Here is a 20,698-nt window from a genome sequence, read left to right on the forward strand (position 1 = left end):
GTGTGAATCTTGTGTTTTGTTTTAGTATATAATTGATGAACTTAGAACATTTGTATATCATATTTAGACCAAAAAATAAATAATACTTATTTTAATTTAAATATTATTTAATAATTATTTAGTATCTTAATATATATATATATATATATATATATATATATATTTAATTTCATGTACAAATATTTGGATCATTAAGCATAGAATCAATCTTTGAGAATATAGTCTTGACTTTTAGTATTCTTCCTACTTCTATATTGGATATATGAGCAATATATATATATATATATATATATATATATAAGTTCATCAATTATATATACGTTGCATCATGTAATCATTTCTTTATAGAAATATACATAAATTCAATTTTACAACTAAAAAAATATAAAAAATAATTATTCTTTAAAATAATATTCGAAAATACTTGGTAATATATTTGACGTGAATAAATTATAAACAAATGAAAATACAAATGGACATGGAAAATCTTATTTACAATGCTTTACGTGCTTTAAAAAAAATTCTAAACAAATCTTTTAGTCTAATATTAGAAACTATAGATATGGGTAATTTTTTTATTTAAGGAATTCAATATAAATTAGACTATTTGTATTCAACTAAATCACATGATATAAGAGGAGTTACTATTATGAATAATATATATATATATATATATATATATATATGTATTTACACACACAATTATTTTTTATTATTTGGCTAAATTTTCAATATTTTAAAAAAACCAGATTCTTATTAAGAAATATTTTTGTAGAAAAATATTAAAATAAAACACAATCTAAAACAACATGGCACTTGTTTTGTAATATTAGAAAGAAAAAATATTTAGACATTTCTAATTTTAAATTAAAAATGTCTTCTTAGCCAAATGGATAAAAACAAAAAAAAAAAACAAAAAAAACAAAAAAAAAACAAAAAAAAAAGAAGAAGAAAACAAACAAACAAACTGATAGCTAACCTCTACACATGCTTTTTAACCTTACCACATTAAAAATGTAAATATGAATGTAAACTTAATTAAAAATATAGAATAAAATTTTATTTTAAAATAGATTTATTCAAACTAAAGTAAATTATTCTATACTTGCAACTAAAGTAAATTATTCAACTAAGAAAGAATTTTAATATTTAAAACTGAAATTAAAATCATATTAAACTCTATTGTTTGTAAATTTGCAGATTTTACCCAAAAAATATTAAAATATTAAAAGATGTTGATTAAAAGAATACATGAGAATTCTAAAACTCTAAACTTGTTTAATGGCTTGATCAAAGAATTACATTTTTAGTGTATGTTTGATTTAAACTTACTAAACATCTAAACAGACCAAATTAAAAAAAAATGGTTGCACTAAAAAAATAGCGATTAGAAGCAAAATGAATTTTCGTATACTGCAAAATTAGTAAGAAAAACAAATTCTTAGAGCTAAATAAAAAAATTAATAATAATTAAATGATGCAACATTTCAATTTGAGAAAACCACTTTGATTGGTCCAATTTGATGACTAAATAAGAAATGACATTGAGATTACTAAACTAATATGAATAAGCCTTGTAGAAACAAACATTAAAAAAAATAATAATAATAATAATCCAAAACTTTTTTTAAAGCAACCACACCTTACCACTATTTTTAAAAATTGAAACAAATTAGAGATGGCAAACATGATTTTAGGTTGTAAAGAAAACAACACAATGAGATAAAATATTTGAATTCTATGACATAGAATCAGCATATTATAACCTACCTTAATTATATTAAACCTTACCAAAAATGAATATAAAAACTAATTAGATCCTTTGTCTATCATACACATAGGGTATTGAGACTCAAGCTGCTACTGTATTGTCAACATTCTTAAGTAATGCAACAAAATTACATTTTTCTTTTCAAGTAAATAATAAAACAAAAAAATCAATTGTGATGTGAGTCTGAGAGGTGGGCTATTTCAAAATGATTTCTTATGGTGTTGAGCGCAGACAAGATACTGATGGGGCAGAGAGTGACATGCAACTTGATACATCAACAGGTGAAATCCTTTTCAAGGACTGCTGCAGTCAAAACCATCATCCATGGTGACATGTAAATGGCTTCCTCATCTCCACAATACTCCACACAATAATTATGAGTTCATGGTTCACATTCATGTGTAGAAAAAAGTGAACACATAATTGTACACTTTTTGTTTCAAAGTTTCAACATGAGGAATTCAGAGAATAAGCACATTTAGTTTTAGACGTGACCTTTGAAAATGGAAAGGCCAGCTACAACACTGGCAAGTGAGGCATAATATGGTGCTCTGAATCTTCATGTTTGCATGCCCAGGTACACAACATGACAAAGGTGTGTTTTGATACAAGTGTAGTCAAATCTTGATATTGAAATAAAAAATTATCTTGATATGAGTTATTTCTTTGATACAAGTTATTTCATTCTGTAAGTTAACATTTTTGAACTCCCTAAAAAATTACAAGACTAATAGTTACATTGTTAATAGTTGGCTTTTTATACTTTTTATATATAGTGTTAAATGTAACTTGATAATAGTTAGATTCCATATTTACTAGTCAAATACATTCAATTTTGTTCAAATGAACAGATAATATAAGAGGGCTTTCTAATCGTTGCAAGTAGAAACCTTTTGTTTATTATGAGTAGAGATGGTGGGAGCCTTTTCACCAACTTGCAACAACTAGAGATATGGAGGCCTTCAAGTCATTGCAAGTAGAATTACAATGCACTTTTGTACACAATGAAAAACTTGTATCCAAAAATCATAATAGAAATAAACATATAAATTGAACAAAGGACTTGAAATCTCAATACTATGATCTAATGAATTTAATACTATGGAAATCCTTGCATTTGATTGATTATGTATAAGAATAAACTTAACAAAGTACATTGATCTTATTTCTTAAGAGTCAATATTAAAAATTATGCATCTCTATCTATATGGTTTAGTGTTTAAGTTTTTTTTTTTTTTTTTTTTTTTTTTTTTCTAAATTCTCTTAAGGATATATATTATCTAGAATAATTGGACCATTGAAATCCTAATTTTGTAAAATAATTGCCAATTAGAGTTGTGTTTCAGCAAATATGGGCTCTGAAAAATTCAAAACAATGTTGATTTATATTTTTTCAAAGTCCATATCTACCAAAATACAACTCCTATTTGTTTTGTTTTTGTTTTTGCAAATTTTGCGATTTTTTTTTTGAGATTTTTTTTTGAAAATTTGGACTCAAAATGGTCCATTAGTCTAGCATGTACTAAGTTGAAGTCAATTTTATTTTATTTTATTTTATTTTGTTTTGTTTTTTTCAACAAATTTGTTTTCTATCCATTATTATTGCAGTGCTTATTGTATGCTTGTTTTGCTTAAAGATTTGAGTTCATACGAGTATAATTACTTTAATAGGATGTTGTATAAAGTATATCAATGAAACAATGTATTGAATTGGTATATGATTGATGGTGTTAAGTTAGAATTTAAACTAAAACTGTCTTATAAAACTATTGTATAATATTACAATTTATATTTCTATTAACTTCTAATATCACTTAGTTCTAACTCAAATTTATATTCATGATTATATAGGTATTATGTATTCATAATTATAGTTTGGACAAGATGATTTAAGATATTTTTAACATTAGCAATAAGGCTACTTATGCCTAATAATAGAATGAAGTGTTAGAAATTGACTTTTGAGTAGAAATAATTGATTGTAAATCATTATGAGAGAAAAAGAAATGGTGCAAAACCTATGACTAATTGTGCATTGGCAACATGGGCATCTTCTAAGATGAGATTTTTAATTGGAAAAATAGTTATGTTTAGACTTCTCAAAAAAAATATATATATATATATATATATCTTCAATGTCAAAATCTTTTAATAATAAAAGTAAAAGGGATGAGAAAGCTTGAGTGTCTACTAGTTAAAGAGGCTATTTACTAGTGGATTCAAGTGATGTTAGAGAGAAATACCATGTTGATGGGAGACGTAGTTATTGCAATAACTAAGAGATTTTATGCTAGAATTGAGAAGAGAGAAAGAAATAGAAAACTTCTTTTTTTTGAAGGATGGTTAGAGAATTTTAAGAATTTTTATGACATTAAATCCTACACAAGATATGGTGAAGATCTCTTTGTAGATATATTAGAACATACTCAATTACAAATGGCTAAGATTAAGGATTTAATATAAGAATATGATTCTGTTGATGTTTATAATATAGATGATATTGGATTGTTCTATAGTTTAGAGATAAATCAATCTTTCATAATTCATTAATTGAGCCATAAAAAAACAACATAAAGAACAACTTACTATTGCTTTAACAAGCAATATAGATGGTAGTTTTAAATTGCTTTCTTTTGTCATTAATAAGAGTTTGTGTCTAAAAGCTTTTAGTATGATGAATGTTACAAGGCTTAAAAAAATTGGAATTTTACGGAAGGCAAATTCTTAAGTATGGATGACAACATCAATATTCAAAGAATTTCTTTTGGACTTTAAATGAAGGATGCAACTTACACAAAAGGAGAAAGTATTACTATTACTTGATAATTTTTCAAGCCACAAAATTGTGAATATTGGAGCAAAAATCAATATTATAAGATTAGAGTTTTTGCCATAAATACTACAAGTCATTGTCAACGAATAGATGTTGGTACTATAGCATCATTCAAAGTTTAATATTGAAAGGATTTTATTCTTAGATCAATTGATGTTTAGATGTCAAAAATAAAGCCTAAAATTGTTGTGTAGGATGCATGTACTATAATAGTAAAAACATGGCATACTAATATCTTAGCTAATACTATACACCATTGTTGGAGACACATTAGTTTATATTGTATAACTTATTTAAATGATGATTCTTGGACTTCACTACTTATTTTTATTAGAAAGATTGATGATCTACTTAAACAACTTTAAAACTTATCACTTGGCAGTGAAAACCAACCTACTATGGATGTTGTGGAGTATATTCAAGTTGAGGCAAAATTTGATTTGAGTGCAAGTCCTAATGATGACATAAAAAAAGAAATTGTGAACCAAATTTTGATTTAATTAGTTATGTAGAAGATGATAAGTTTACATTGGAAGTTGAAAAACCATCTATTCTATATTCAAATGTGGCATCAAGTATTGCAAAGATTTGTTTGAATTTGAAACAACATATTTATGATACTAGTCGTTTGTTAAAAAAATTGCTCAACTTAGAAAAAGAAATTTCAAGCTTGTATGTCCAACATGGAACACATTAGTTTATACTTATTTTTAATAAATGGTAATTTTTATTACTTTTAATAAATGATTTATTAATAAATTAATGATATATTTATAAATTGTTACTTTGAATAAATGATATTTTTTTTGCTGTTTTATACCTCAATAAATTTGTAATAATTGTATTTTAAATTGATTTGTTGGATAATAGTTCCTTTTTAATAAGTTACGTGCATATAACCATAACCTCTTTAATATTTAAACCTCTTTAATATTTAAACATCTCTATTAAGCATGAAAATAGTACTCCTGAAGCATAACCTTAATGGAGGTTTGATTGTATTGAAAAGTGCTCAATCCTAAAACTATACGTCAACCTATCATTTCATTCCCATAAATGACCCATGTGCTACCATAAACATTAGAACACAGAACTTGCATTAAACCAAAATCACATGTTCTACAAGCAAACATAATACATGTAATTTACGAATGCAGATTCAGGACTCATGCACGTTCACATTCTACCTAGTTTTCTGTTTCATGTTTAGCATGTAAAATCTATGCATGTTAATATACATGACGAAATTTGACCAAACAATGACTGTCCCTGAAAATATCAAGGACTGCTAGAATCGCAATATTATGAATATTACAGTACTGGCATACGCTCAATCCAGCACCTAGACAGATTGAGATTGACCAAAATGAACTGGTAACTCGTGATTTGCAAACAAATACTAATTCAGATTTGATATGAAAAATTCTCAGCTATTTATATCACAAGGTTCATCACACTGTAGGAGATAATTCACAAATTGGGATGTAATGCGTTTCCGGTTAAAACAAAACGAAGGCTGTTCCTCAGTTTAAGTCGCATGAGGAAAATTTAAGTACCTAACATAAGGCTCTACCATTGCAGGAAATATTGGTCCTCGTCTTCCCGTCTGGAAGAAAAAAGTCCCTTTACTTATTCTTGCACAGAGGATGAACAACCAGGTGGTAACTCGTCTGGCGGTTGTCTGCAGGCTATAAAACCAGGTTTATTTCGAGGCTTGTGTACCTTGAACTATTCCTTTAGTGCCACTTTGGGCAGCAGAAGAGGGTGGAGGAGCAGCACAAGCTTTCAAAACTGCCTCGACCTGCGGTGTTAACAAAAGAGGTCTTGTTATCTAGAACAAAAATTCTCACTGTGAAAGTGAGAAAAGGTGACCTGATTAAATGACTGGTTCCGACCCCTAAAGTTCGAATGGCTCTTTTCGATTGGCTACTAGAACTTCCTAAATTACTTGCGACAGCATACCCGTATTTACGAAGTCACGAGGGACTGTCTACGAAACACATTCAGAAGCACGATAGTGTCCGTAGAAAATCCTCAACTCGTAACATAATATAACTGCCTATTCTGTCCGATGAGATGGAGAATAAAATTGTAAACTATCCAGAAATGGATTACACATACCATGCAAGTTTTTGAACCTTGCACAGTTTACAATGCTGAGTAGGGCTTGACATTGAATCGTTATTAAAATTAATAAGCAATTCCGTAGGTAGTTAAAGAAAACAGAACAACGACACAAAAGGATGCGGAAAAAGAAAATGGAATTATCCAGACTTGCAAAATCCAAGATTAAAATGATTCTAATTTCTTTTCAATATATATTTATGACAAATTACGAATTGAAAAAGTAACCTACCTGTTGCAAACGAACGTGCCGCTTCTTAGCATTGGCGCGCCGCGTGTGATTCATTGGCCAGTTCTTCCACACCAATCCTCCGGACCTTTTGATAACCACTTCCATCACTCGCGTCGCAGCGAACGCCATCTCTGTCTACAGCACTCCACTCCCAACAATACCACCCAACAAAGCAGACCTATCCCAACTACCCCGCGTCCAAAGTCAGGTCCTTGTCCTTCAACCCCTCTCACGCTTCTCAGCACTCCATTGAGACTACACCATCAACAATCCACGAAAGCAATGAAACAACAAACTGCTCTCAAATCCTCATCTACCCCTCAAATCTAGTGTTACTTCCGACGACCTCCGACCCTCTCCACTACAAATATAACCACGAAAATCGCGAGATCCAGTTGAAGAATCAATGCCAGGAAGAGACAGGGCTTACGATGCTGATGATCGAAGCCACAGCGAATCGGCTCAATAGATAAACCCTTCAATGCTGCAGTAGTCGCTAAACCCTAAACAACACCACACTGGTTCTCTCTCAGTCTGTGGTGAAGCGTAGCGGTCAAGAGACGACTAAGAACTGACCCTATGACCGAGGCTTGAAAAGTCTACTGGGTGCACCGATTACCGGGAACGGTTTTGGGTTTGGTTTTGGTTTTCTGTTCGGTGGGTGCGAACACTTTCCTTCTGATCAATGTTTTCCATTTAAATAATGTATTATTTTATTCGAAAATTTATAAACAATATAGCCTTTAACGTGTACTGATGACTGAGCCATCATCTTTTTTCTTTTTTTAGACATTAATTGTAAGTACTTGTGTATTAATTGTTACATATGATTCTGATTTTTATATACGTTGCATAATAAAAGATCCATGTTGAGTATAGAGGAAAATAGATTGTGTTGAACTTGGGTTGGTATACATCAAAAAAAAGTTCAAGTATTATTTGATGGCTTCATACTAAGGTTCTATTAACTTCTGTGCCAAGAGTAAAGAACCAGACTTGCAAATGATTATCCATACAAAACTTTGTGAGCATTATAAGGTTGTGTTACTTAAGCAATACATCAAAAAATCAAAATTCAAACATATTCTCATTCACACACACACACAAACACATATTTTTTGCACTACAAATGTAACATTCAATTCAAGAGGAGTATTTTCCAGCAATTGGTGAGGTAATTGTCACATTAGTTGCTATAACTGCTCGCATTCCTACTTTTACCACCATTTGCTAGTTTTTCAAAAGGCCACTGCAGCACACACCATTAAGAATACATCAATTAAGGAAAAATTCATTAGAACATACTCTTTACTTGTGAATGTGTTTCTCATGGGGTTCTCGCTAATCGTTACACATCTGTGATGCAGAAATCCGTGTGCTAATATCTTCAAGCTGAAGAACGTTGCACAATGGCAAGACTCAGACAGAGACATTCAGTTTGCGACATTTCTAACATAGGCAAAGTGACAAAAGATTGCAGTCTATCTGTCTGTTTGTGAGAACAGTCATGTCAAACTCTTTGTTCTTCACAAAAGTATCTACAGCCTTTCCTTCTGATGTCACCAACTCGTGAAGTCGGGCCTGAAGGCAGAATTAAATGGCAAAAACCCTTCGAGATTGCTGGATTGTTGAATGGTTCGGGAAATGATACCTCTCAAATGGTGAAGTGAACAACTGGACATCTGTTGAAGGCAGACAACTGGCTCTTGCTCTGGTTAATACTGGTGATGTCCCCGTCTGCAAACTGTTTCACGCCCAGTTGATACGGGTAGGTAAATAGGTAACTCCACCTTGCATTTTCACTAGTTGGTTTCTGGTTTTGTAGATAAAGGATTGAATTCAATGTTGACAATTCGCGTGCACTTGAAGACAGTGGATTAGCAAGGACACGCGTGGCACATAGATTCTGGCAACTGCGGTTGAAGGAATGAGGTTACGCATCATTGATGCAGTGATAGTCACAATACATGGGTTCATTCACTTCACTGATGCTGCATCCAACTGTGATCTTAGTGTCTCCTGGCAATTCATCAAAGGAACGGCTTATGGGTAGATAATGGCTTACAATCTCTAGACAAAGCTTTCGACCTTTCTGCATCACTCTTTTCTGTCTGAGGACTATTCCAACCTCTACGATTCGGCCATCGTTGAATAAATTTCTTGAAGAGAAGCAAGAAAGAAGAAGAAAACTTCGGAATCAATGCCTGGCGATCTTGACGACATCCAAAGCAGTGAGAATGGAGCTATATAATACATCGCCCTACTTACAACAGGAATGCGCTCACAGGTTTTGACTTCCAAATATCATTTTGAACCACCCATTGGCTACAGACGACAAGCTCTGTACAATATACAGCAATGAATGAATTGAAATGGAATGCTGTATGACCTGGTCGATAAATCTGGGAAACCGCTTCAACTGTAGGAGGTTTCTTCAGGACAGGTCATTGGCTTTGTGAGAACTATGGCACTACATGATGGATGCGTCTATGTTCATAGATTGCGAAATAGCTTTTGTGGCGTCATCGAGGCCCCGTGAAAAACTGCCATGGATTTCAGGCTGCAAAATTTTACTTACACTTAGAAACGTTCAAAGTGCCCGTGGAAAAATTCATGGGGGACGGTTGAAAAGCCGCGACAAGACAGTTACTACTGAGGAGACATCGCACATTGACAATCTATGAATGTCAAAAGTTCAGGAAACAATGAAGCAGCAACTGTGCTTATGTTTGTCTATGTAAAGATTGTCACAAACGATCCTCTAATTAAAAAGAGCAACATACGGAAGAGACAAAGCCTCATGATTCACTGCTGCAGTATCTCACAATCTCCCAACGCATAGGCTACACTCCATTGATGCTCAAGTATCTGCACTTCATCACAATTATCGCCAAATTAACCGAGAAACCCACGATGGTCAGGTGAGGCAATCTGCATGGTCATCCAATTCACGAAACACTTTCAAAAGTTGTAACCCTAATCAAAACAATGGGGATCTCTGTGTGTGATACGTTCGACTAGAGCTTGCCATTACCCCTAAACAGCAAAAACCCTTCGCAGAAACTCATCTTCTTCAGCCTTTGTCCGTGTTAATTTCACATCCTATCCACATTTCAGCCCATCCACCTCGACGGAGAACGCCATCCGTCACCTCGGCATCGGGTGCTTCGCCATTGTCGTAGTTTTCATCCACACTGGACAGGAGAAGCTCAGCTGAGCCCAATTGTAAAGCGCGCCACGAGAAAGCCTCCTTCGTCTTAGTTAGCCGTGAGATTACACCTCCAGCGAAATTCCAAACCCCAGAGTTTCTGTTCGGATTTTGCACGGCTTGGTGTCCATTTCTGCAGCCATGGACGCTGTGCTGCATTTGGCTGCTCCAGTGCCCCACATTACCGTTGCAACGCATCGACATGGGTTCGCAAAGAGGTTGAATTCTTCTTCCTCACCTCCTCATTGTCGGTGTCTCTTATCCAGAATGGCTGAGTTGCACGCGGAAGCCGTAGAATGTGTCTAAGTTTTAATTCCCAGCATTGTTCTCACTTTGCGCCTCACAGTCAACTGGTTTTGGGCGCCGTGAATTTGGTTGCATTGCGGTTCTGTTGTTTTGAGAATCTAGATGATAGGGTTTTAACCGTTCTATTGCAATAATTGGGGGGGGGGGGGGATTTGGGTATAATCTTATTCGAGGATTGGAGGTCCTGGGTTGACTTTTGGTCAAGTCCGTTCGATTAATACTGAGAGCAGTGATTCATTCATGGTCCCCTCTTGCCTTCATCAACCTAGCGAACGTATTGGATTGGTGAAATGTGATTTCATTCTAGTTTTGAAACTCGAACTCTTTAACTGGGTCTTCTTCCTGTTATGTAATGCTGGATTGCGGATTCGGTTTTGTCCTGCAAGAGTTTAAGCAGCTTGCAGTCGCATTGTTCAGTTCTGAAGTTAGTCTTACTGTAGTGTATTTTCTTAATTTGAAAACATAGACTCAAGTCATTTTTTTGGGTCCATGAACAGATAAGGGTTTCACAGCTTTCAGATTTGAAATTTGTGTGGATGATACAGAAGAATGATGTAGGCTTGCAATTAGAAGCCTCTCCTCTGGTGTTTAAGTAGCAGACAGGAAACCTAAGCTTTTTACTTACGCATGCTTATGGCAGCTTGTCGTAAGTGTCAATCCTGCGTAATTCCAATATTCTTAATTCCATCACTTCTTTTAATTAAGTACTGGCTGTGGATTAAAGCTAGCATTCGTTGATGTAATTGGTTCTGTTACAGATTAGTGCCATCAACATCAACAGCTTGTGTGGTAGGCAGAAGGGGTTTAACAGGGGGCTCTTCTCACTCTCAGAACGAGTCCTTTTCGGCATTGACCTCTCAGCAGGTCGGAAGAACCTCTCGCAGCCGCCACACCACAGTTTCTGCTATAGCAGGCACTGCGTCTGAATCTTCATGTAAGTTTTTGATAAATAAGTGATGCGTTTACAGTCTTTGTTATTTCTTTTGATGTGCAGATTGTTTCTATGTTGGCTTTGACTGGCGGACCTTATTTCATGTGTTACTGTAGTTCGGTTTTTCTCGTCCTTGGGATGGATAGTCGTCTTCATGTGTACTCGTTGTGGAATTATCCAAGTGCATAATAAAATCCCGAGAGTTAAATTTTTATTTTGCAGCTGAAGATTCTCAAGTAAATATTAGGGAAGGTGGTGAATCTTTGGATTGGAAACAAGCTGCCTTGGTGGCAACTGGTGTAGTAGCAGGTCTTAGTACTGCGACTATCCTGGCACTCTCTGGTGGGGATGGAGGGGGTTTCGGTGGTTTCATTTCTGGGGGAGGTGGTGGAGGTGGCGGAGGCTGGCGCTTCTGGCTGGAGAATATTGCGTGGGCAGATGCAAGAAAGGATGAAGAAGGTGCTGATGGTTTTGATCCTCACGGGCTACAGGTTGGACGTACTGTCCCTGTTAGCAAGCTCAACCCCGCCAAGAGGTACAAGGTTTCAGAAGTGGAGCTTATTGACAAGCGCACAAATCAGCCTGTTAACTCCAAGGATGCGTTTTATGAGCTTGTTACCTTACGAGCCGGTGGAGTTGCGACGAAAGCTCAGTTGGAGGCGGAGGTGGAGAACTTAATGAATTGTGGGATGTTTCAAAGTGTAGAGATGGATGGGGTGACCAACCTTGATGGAAGCCTGAAAATGCAAGTTTCATTCATCGAGAGCCAATGGCAACCTGCAGATTCGTTCAGGTGTGTGAATGTAGGGTTGTTGGCCCAAAGCAGGGGTCCCGAGGGTGACGAGAAAATGACAGATCAACAGCGAGAAGAACTGGCAAAGTCACAAGAAGAAGAGTACAAGAACAGACTTAGGAAAGCGCGCCCTTGTATGCTTCCCAAAAATGTGGAGGTACTAAGTTTATTTCTTAGATGTGTTTGGCTTTTTCTAACTTCAGATCAATGCAATAGAGAACTAAATTGGGCTTTTACTTGAATTCATTAAGCAATTCAATTTTGAGTTTTCTAACTCGTTTTAACCCGTGCTGTGTTTTCAGCGTGAGATTTCGGGATGGTTACGCGGAGAGACTCGCGTGACCGCTCGCATGTTGCAGCGCATTCGAGACCGTGTACAGAAGTGGTATCATGATGAAGGATATGCTTGTGCCCAGGTGGTCAATTTCGGAAACTTGAATACGAATGAGGTCGTTTGTGAAGTAGTGGAAGGTGACATCACCAAAGTGCAAATACAATTCCAGGACAAAATGGGATTTCCATCTGTAGGTCACACGCAAGAAGTGATTATCCAGCGGGAGCTGCCTGATCAAGTAAGTGCTCGTTCTGAACTTTCTTGACCCTTAAAATGGGGGCTACAATTTCCCATTGACCATTGGTTATATAATTGAATTCAGAAATCCTGGCATCTGCTTTTGAATATCGCATCCATTTTCCACTCTTTTCTATCTTTCAAGTTGGTATTCGTGTTCGAGATTTGTAAGCCAGACGTGAACGTGTGTGGGTGTTTAAACGGTAGTTGTTTTTGGACAGTTGAGATCAGGTCAAATTTTCAATATTGAAGCTGGTAAGAAGGCATTGAGAAATGTCAATGCTCTTGCTTTGTTTTCAAACATTGAAGTCAATCCTCGTCCAGATGAAGAAAACGATGGCGGTATCGTGGTTGAGGTAAAGTTGAAGGAGTTGGAGCAGAAGACAGCTGAAGTTAGCACCGAGTGGAGTATTATGCCTGGCAATAATGGACGGCCTACACTGGTAATGAAATTTATCCGCATAGTTCAAGGTTTCGGTTAAGTGTACAAGCAGTAGATACTCTACGAGCAATGATCACTGACCTTGGAACGAGTTCAACTTGTTCTAGTGCTGAGCACACCACTGGTTACAGTATCCTGTGTATTTCATCTCTAGTTTCTAGTTTCCGTTACATTTGAGAGTAGCACTGCTATCATGAGTTGAAATTATACTTTCTAGTCACAACAATGCCTTTCTGAATCAAGATCATTCTAGTTGGACTTTTTTTCTGTCAGATAATGACACAAAATGTCTTGGTATGCGATGTTTTGCAGTCCACTATTCAGCCTGCTGGAAGTGTGACGTTTGAGCATCGTAATCTGCAAGGGTTAAACCGCTCCATTCTGGGTGTTGTGACTTCCAACAACCTTTTCAACCCTCAGGTACTTTGAGAACTCATGCTATGATTTAGTAAGCTTCTAGTATCCTTGTTGACAACCTCTGAGCAGCCAGTTAGGTTTTGGTTTGCTATCATTGCTGTTTCTTGAATATGGAAGAGGATGTTGACTTCTGTCCTCGTCCTCTTGAACTGCAGGACGACCTAGGCTTTAAGGCAGAGTATGTCCACCCGCATGTCGATGGGGTTGATGATCCTCGTAACCGCACATTTCGTGCCAGTTGCTTTAATAGTCGAAAATTAAGTGCTGTTTTCACGGGAGGCCCTGGCGTAGAGGATGTCCCATCTGTGTGGGTAGATCGTGCTGGTTTCAAAGCTAATCTGACTGAGGTCAGTTCATCATTTTACCCTCGGTTCTTTTATATTTCTTTGTCTTAGTGTAGCTTAATGATATATTTCTTCAAGGAGATGCCCATTTGCAGAATTGGCCAGGCACAATCTTAATCCTTGAAAATTAACTTGTCTTTGAGTATTTAATGAAGTACTCAGATCTAACCCCCTTTTTGCGCCTGAGTTCCTGCAGTGTTTCACGCGACAGAGTAAATTCACTTACGGCCTGGTGTTGGAAGAAGTAACAACAAGAGATGAGACTAGTGCTATCTGTGTTCATGGCGCTCGTACTTTACCGAGTGGAGCCCTCACTAGTGATGGTCCCCCAACCACACATAGTGACACTGGAATTGACAGGATAGCATTTGTGCAAGCTAATTTAACTCGTGATAATACCCAATTCGTCAACGGGACTCCTGTTGGTGATCGGCATATTTTTCAGGTATGTATTTCTTATTCTAGGTTGGAAGTTTATCTGTCGCTACATTACCGAAATCTAAGTATTGAGAGAATCATGCAAGGTTACAGCTTTCAATCCACATCCGTTCTTGCTCATCCATCTCTTCTTGCAGGTGGATCAAGGCCTTGGCATTGGCAGCAAGTACCCTTTCTTTAACCGGCATCAATTGACAGTAACCAAGTTCATTCAATTGCGACCAGAAGATAAGCTAGACACTGAGAAACCCCCTCCAGTTGCAGTTGTTCATGGCAGGTACGGTGGCTGTGTAGGGGACTTGGCAAGTTACGATGCTTTTACTCTGGGTGGACCTTACTCTGTGCGTGGATACAACATGGGTGAACTTGGTGCTGCCCGAAACTTCCTGGAGGTAAAGTCCTGTACAACTTTCGGCTTGTTATTCTCTAGAATTGTGCAAACACTGTTTGAAAGCAACTGTTAGGTCTTCTTTCACTTTCCTTGTTTATTCTTCCTAGGGCTTTTCGCTATGTTGGCTTTCTGTGGAATTGGCTGTTGAATATAGCTGATTGATCGGAACTTGCATCGTATTCATATGTTTACTTTCCTGCAGATGGGTCTTGAACTGCGGGTACCTCTGAAGAAAACTCATACCTACGGTTTTGTTGAGTATGGAACTGATCTTGGAAGCTCCAAGGATGTGCGAGGCAACCCAACAGAATTTTTCAAACGTGCAGGAAAGGGAGCTGCTTATGGTGTGGGTGTGAAATTGGGGTCCATCCGGGCAGAGTATGCCAGGGATTGTAATGCGGGCTCAGGTGCACTTTTCGTTCGATTTGGAGAGCGATTTTGAGTTTGGTATCTGACATGTATTTTATTACATGTTCACGATTTTATTACCATATAAGACGTGAAGTACTCCGGGAAGAGTCAGTCCAGATTGTGATTAAGATTCAGCCATGTGGCGATCTGTACCTTTCTCATAGTTTAGAGCTGTTGGACATGACGGAGGTTTAGGCTCGTGTAGCCCAGAGTTTTTAGGCCTCAACTTGCGGAGGCACCTAATTTTTCCCGTCATTGTGCATTGTCTGCTGGATCTGACCTCTTACTTGATACCTGTGGATCGGTTTCAGACTCAAGGATATAATGCGTTTTCTTTCTTTGTCGTTGCGTTTGTCGTAGTTCAATATCCTATGCGCTTGTGATTGCAATGTGTATTTGCAGAGGAGACGGAGTGGAGTTAACGTTGATACGTTTAGTAGGTATTGGCATGTAGTTATTAATTTATCAATTAATTAATAATTTTTCTTTTTTTGAATAATAGCAAACAAATAAATTAACACTTATTGCTGCTATATTTCAGTTTGAAATGAGAAGATTGACATCAGGCAGGGTTAATAATGTTATTTCAACTTTTATTGGATGAGTATGTCGGTCTAATTTTGTATCAATCTTGGTTTATTAAATTCGTAATAATACTTGGATAATACTATATAATATGCAATTGGTGTTCAAATAAAATTAATATATTCGAATAATTCATAGACAATGTTTTAAACAAAAAACATATCTTAATCCTATTTTATCTACATGCAAAGAAGTCACTTCGAGCACTTCTTCAATGCATAATAATGTTTTATCAAGTTTGATATCCTTCAAATAACATTTTATAAATTGAGTAGTAGAAATAGTGTTTATTGCTCTTTAAATTAAATTCTATTTTAGTATTTTATATGATAAAAGCCAAGGTCATGATAATACTACAAGTGAATGAATTTAGAAATAATTTGAAGAAATAGAAGTAAAATATATCATGGTGTATTGGAGTTCTTTATAATGGTTGAAAATATACATTATAATGGAAAAATATATAATATTTTGTATTGAATAAAGTAGTTAAATATATAATAAATTTTATATTACCTACAAAGGTTAATAATGTTAGTTATTAGCAAATTTCTCCTTCATAAAGACTCAAATAAAAAATACAATTTTACTATGCAATTTAACACACACACACACACACACACACACACACACATATATATTTAAAATTAGATCTTTTAAAATTATTATCTTTAATTTTAAACTGTTAATAGATAAGATATAATAATTTAATGAAATTTACTTCAAAATATTTTTAATTTAGTTATTACTTTTGGTATAGACTAAATTTATTTTTATTCATGAGAATATAAATGCCATATAAATATATGTTGTCTTGGTTAGAAAATTTGTATTTATATTTGATTATAAGTTTAACATTTAGAACTTATAAGATCAAAACTTTAAGAATATTAGAATTAAAGTATTTTTTTGTAATTACTAGATTTCTAAAAAAAATTATAAATTTTATTCAAAACAATAAATCATGATGTTACAAAATTGAATAGTATTTTTTTGATAAAACTTCTCAAATTTTGAATTAATGAGCAATCAATATCAATACAAATGTGGATCATTCTTGTATTACTTGCAATTTGAAAAAGTTTTTTGTAAAATAATAGATGAATACATTACTAACATTACTAAAGAAAATATACAAACTTTGTATAATTATTTTTGTATAAAATACTTATCTAATTTTAATAAAAAACACTATAACAATGAGTATATTAAAATAAAAACTAAAGAACAATGTCTATTCAAATATCAAAAGTTTTTAATACACTTCGAGCAAATATTGCACTTATTAGCAATTTCATCATGAAAGTACTAATACTTCACCTATAGAAGAAGTAAAAGATAAAGTTTAATTTAATGTCAAGAAGTAGTGCAATTTAAAGAAACAAATATATATAGACTAATTTCACAAATTATTTCTAAAGCTATAGCCACCACAAGTACAATGGAGCTAATGATTAATATATCAAAGTAGTTTGATAGAGCAAGATAAAAATATTGAGAATTTCTATAACATGTTAAGTTTTTCTTACAATCATATCTTTCTCATTACTCTCATGGCAATACTCAAGTAGGATTTATAGACACACTACTATCTCAAAGTATTCTTTTAAAATTTGTATCTTTGATGAAAAAGGACTTATCACTTTTTTATCTACTTGAACTCATTCTTAGAATTATTTGCGTTTATATTTGGAAATAATAATTGACAAAGAATATATATATATATATATATATATATATATATATATATGTGTGTGTGTGTGTGTGTGTGTGTGTGTGTATCTATATATATTCTTTTTTTTTTTTGCAATAAGAAGTATGTTTAGTTACTATCTATATTAGAGATATAAGATTATATACCAAGAAAGAAGAATACATATTTTATACAAGGCAAGTGCAATCTTTAGGATTTATCATTTCAAACATAAATTTGTAAATGGATTTTAAGAAGATGTAAATTATTATAGATTGAACAATTTAAAAAATAATAAGCAATGTCTAATATTTTCTGAGATTCACAAACTACTATTGAATGTTTATTAAGAATTTATTTTCTAGTTATTGTCTTGTTTACAAAATTAACTATTAAGCATAAATTAGAATAGAACAAAGATGCAAAAGAAACTTTTAAAGGTTTAAAAATAACTTTTATCTTAACTTCATATTATATTTTGCTAAGATTTTTTAAATTACTTTTATAGAACTAAATGCATTAAAATTTGCATTTGGTAGAATTTTATGATAACTAGATATAAATGGTAGGTTTTATGTAATTGTGTTTTATTCAAAAATAATCTTAATAGTGAATATTAGTGATGAGATTCATAATAAAGAACTTCATTCTATTATAGTTTCATTCTAAGAATGGTGTCACTACTTAGTAGGCCTTTTTTATATATAATATTAGTCTAAACCAAATATAAGAACCTTAAGTATTTCATATCAATCTATATTTTAAAGTATTGCTAAGCATATAAGACAATTATCTTGTGAACTAGATTTAAAAAAAATTAAAACTTTGAACTTTAAACTTTAAAAAAATCTAAAAGATTAAAGTTAAAACTTTTAAAATTTTAAAATTTTAAATTCCAATAATACTACATTTGGTACAAATAATAGAAAAGTTTCATGCAATAATAAAGATATAGCTAAAAAAACTCAATTAAAAATAAAAAATAAAAAACTTTCTTAAGTATTTACAAGAAAAAATAATATCTATTCAAAGTTGTTAATAAGAAATGGTTACTTTGTTATAGTATCAAGACTAATTAATCTTATGAAAAAATAGATTATTAAAGATTTGACTCATTTATTATCTAAAAAATAGATTAAGTTTGTTTTATTTTTATTTCTATTTATCATTATTAATAAATATTATCTTATATTATATATATGTTCTCTTATTAAAAATTATATTATAATTAATACACTAGAAAGAAAATAATTACAACTACCTCTTGCTAATATAGATAAAAACCAAAAATTTCAAGTGAAGGAAATCTTGGATGCAAGGCAACACCAAAATAAATTAGAATATCTTATATATTGGCACAAATATGATATTAGTGAATATATAGGAAAGCCATCTAAAAATCTTATAAACATATCAAATTTGTTGTTGTCTTTCATCAATAACATTTATTTAGATGAAAGATCAACTATTAAAAAGAAGATGGTATAAGTCAAGAAGAAATAAATTCAAGGCTTAAGTTATAGAAATTCTTTGCAACATAGAGAACCAATAGCCAATACATTCATTTAAAGAATTATCATTTGTAAATTTGTTAGATAAATAATTTTGACCATTTTAACCTAACAACATCAGAATTGTAATGAGGATTAGTAAAAAAGGTATATTCTTTTTGAAAAGATGATAAGATATAAAGTGTTTGGTACTAAAATTTTAGAAGTGACTCTCAATGCTTAGAAATACTACTAGATACTATACTTACTAGAAGTAAAATGTGTAGTTTGGAAATAGTTATGAAGGCTCTAATAATGATAAAACATTAGGATGGTCTTTTTGCCCTAATATAAAACATTATTGATAGTTGAAAGATTCTATGAATTATCTTCATACAAAATTTAGATTAGAATTTTTTGCTAATATCATTTATTGGATCTTGAACTTCATCAATTTATTATTAAAAAAAAAAAAAAAAAAAAAAAAAAATCTGTTCCTTCTTGAATTTAAGCCTTATTAATATTATTGAAGTAAAAATAATTAGCAATTTTTACAACATATTAAGTTGATAATATATTCTTTATAGAGCTTTAAAAAAGTTTTTTAGACTTAAATAAGACATATAAATTTTTATTTATATATTATGTGGACTATAAAAACTTATTCTATAAGTTTTTAACTTCTAAACAATTATATTAAAAGCAACCTACAACTTGATACTTACGCTACAAGCTTCATGGTCTTTATAAAGTTTCTACAAAATCTTTTTAATAGCTAATATTTATAAAAGTAAGTTTTGTTAACTGGTCTACTTAACCAAATATTAAATCCAAATCAATAAGGTCTAAATAATAGAAAAATTTAATCTAATAGAATTTGGATAGTAGATAAATTTAAACTAGTGAGGTGTAAATTATAAATAAAGCTAGATCAATAAGATTTGGATAAAAATCCACAATGAGTTGGACATACCTACTTCACTTAAGAACCAAATCCTTAGAATAGAACAAATTGAGTTAAAACATAAGATTATAATAACTGTCTAAGTAAATTAATTAATTGTTGTAATAAATTATTAGTAATATAAGTGTACAACAAACTTGAATAAAATCAATTCTTTTCTTTGGTGTTTTAGTGTCTTATTGAAAAATTATGTCTTATCTAGAATATATATATATATATATATATATATATATATATATATATATATATATATATTTTACACTTATGAAAGTAAATTTGTCTTAGTTTAATTAATGATAGTAGTTAGTGCAAAATTATTTTAATTAAGATTCTATTCAACTAGTTTACTTAGTAGAAGTTAATTATATTAGTGTTATTTTAAATTAGTATTATTTTAAGTCAAATTCATTCAAAAAAAATTTTAAGTTGATTGGTAGTCTTGATTAATCACTTGAAGTGTTTTTTTACCAATTCTAAATTTTTAGACTTAAGATTGGCTAAAGCGTCTAACTTATATCCTAATCTTAATTCAAGATTCTTAAGTTCCTTTATAATTGGCAATAGCCTTTTAGTTTTTTTTTTTTTTTTTTTTTTTTTTTTCATTTTATGAATATAAAAAATTGAAAATAAAGAATTTATAATAAATTTTAATAGATTCAATTTTAAAATCTAATAATCCATATAAAAATATAATTAGAATGTATAAAATTTATTAATTTGGATATAAAATATATTAAAACATTAATTTAGATTT

At 32.4% G+C, this 20,698-nt stretch overlaps 2 protein-coding genes across 3 annotated transcripts; one reads left to right on the top strand and one right to left on the bottom strand.

The window, feature by feature from the left end:
• Positions 1–6,013: 6,013 nt before the first annotated feature.
• On the bottom strand, positions 6,014–7,460 carry LOC112283250 (uncharacterized). Of its 2 annotated transcripts, XM_073534493.2 has the most exons (3): positions 7,391–7,460; positions 6,961–7,147; positions 6,014–6,405 (listed from the first exon to the last, which is right to left on the bottom strand). In XM_073534493.2, exons 2-3 carry the CDS (start codon positions 7,087–7,089, stop codon positions 6,307–6,309), a joined length of 228 nt encoding a protein of 75 aa, XP_073390594.1. In that variant the 5' UTR covers positions 7,090–7,147; positions 7,391–7,460; the 3' UTR covers positions 6,014–6,306. The 2 variants fall into 2 exon arrangements, with proteins under 2 accessions (XP_073390594.1, XP_024377490.1); XM_024521722.3 differs by having other exon boundaries at positions 6,961–7,460.
• A 2,554-nt stretch (positions 7,461–10,014) lies between these two features.
• On the top strand, positions 10,015–15,556 carry LOC112283829 (protein TOC75-3, chloroplastic). Its single transcript, XM_024523057.3, has 10 exons — positions 10,015–10,386; positions 11,233–11,408; positions 11,628–12,355; positions 12,501–12,770; positions 12,991–13,212; positions 13,524–13,631; positions 13,784–13,975; positions 14,169–14,417; positions 14,548–14,802; positions 15,004–15,556. Exons 1-10 carry the CDS (start codon positions 10,310–10,312, stop codon positions 15,241–15,243), a joined length of 2,517 nt encoding a protein of 838 aa, XP_024378825.1. The 5' UTR covers positions 10,015–10,309; the 3' UTR covers positions 15,244–15,556.
• The last annotated feature ends 5,142 nt before the right edge of the window (positions 15,557–20,698 follow it).

Source organism: Physcomitrium patens, chromosome 6 (genome assembly GCF_059467195.1).
Source record: "Physcomitrium patens ecotype Gransden chromosome 6, ASM5946719v1, whole genome shotgun sequence".
NCBI lineage: Eukaryota > Viridiplantae > Streptophyta > Bryopsida > Funariales > Funariaceae > Physcomitrium > Physcomitrium patens.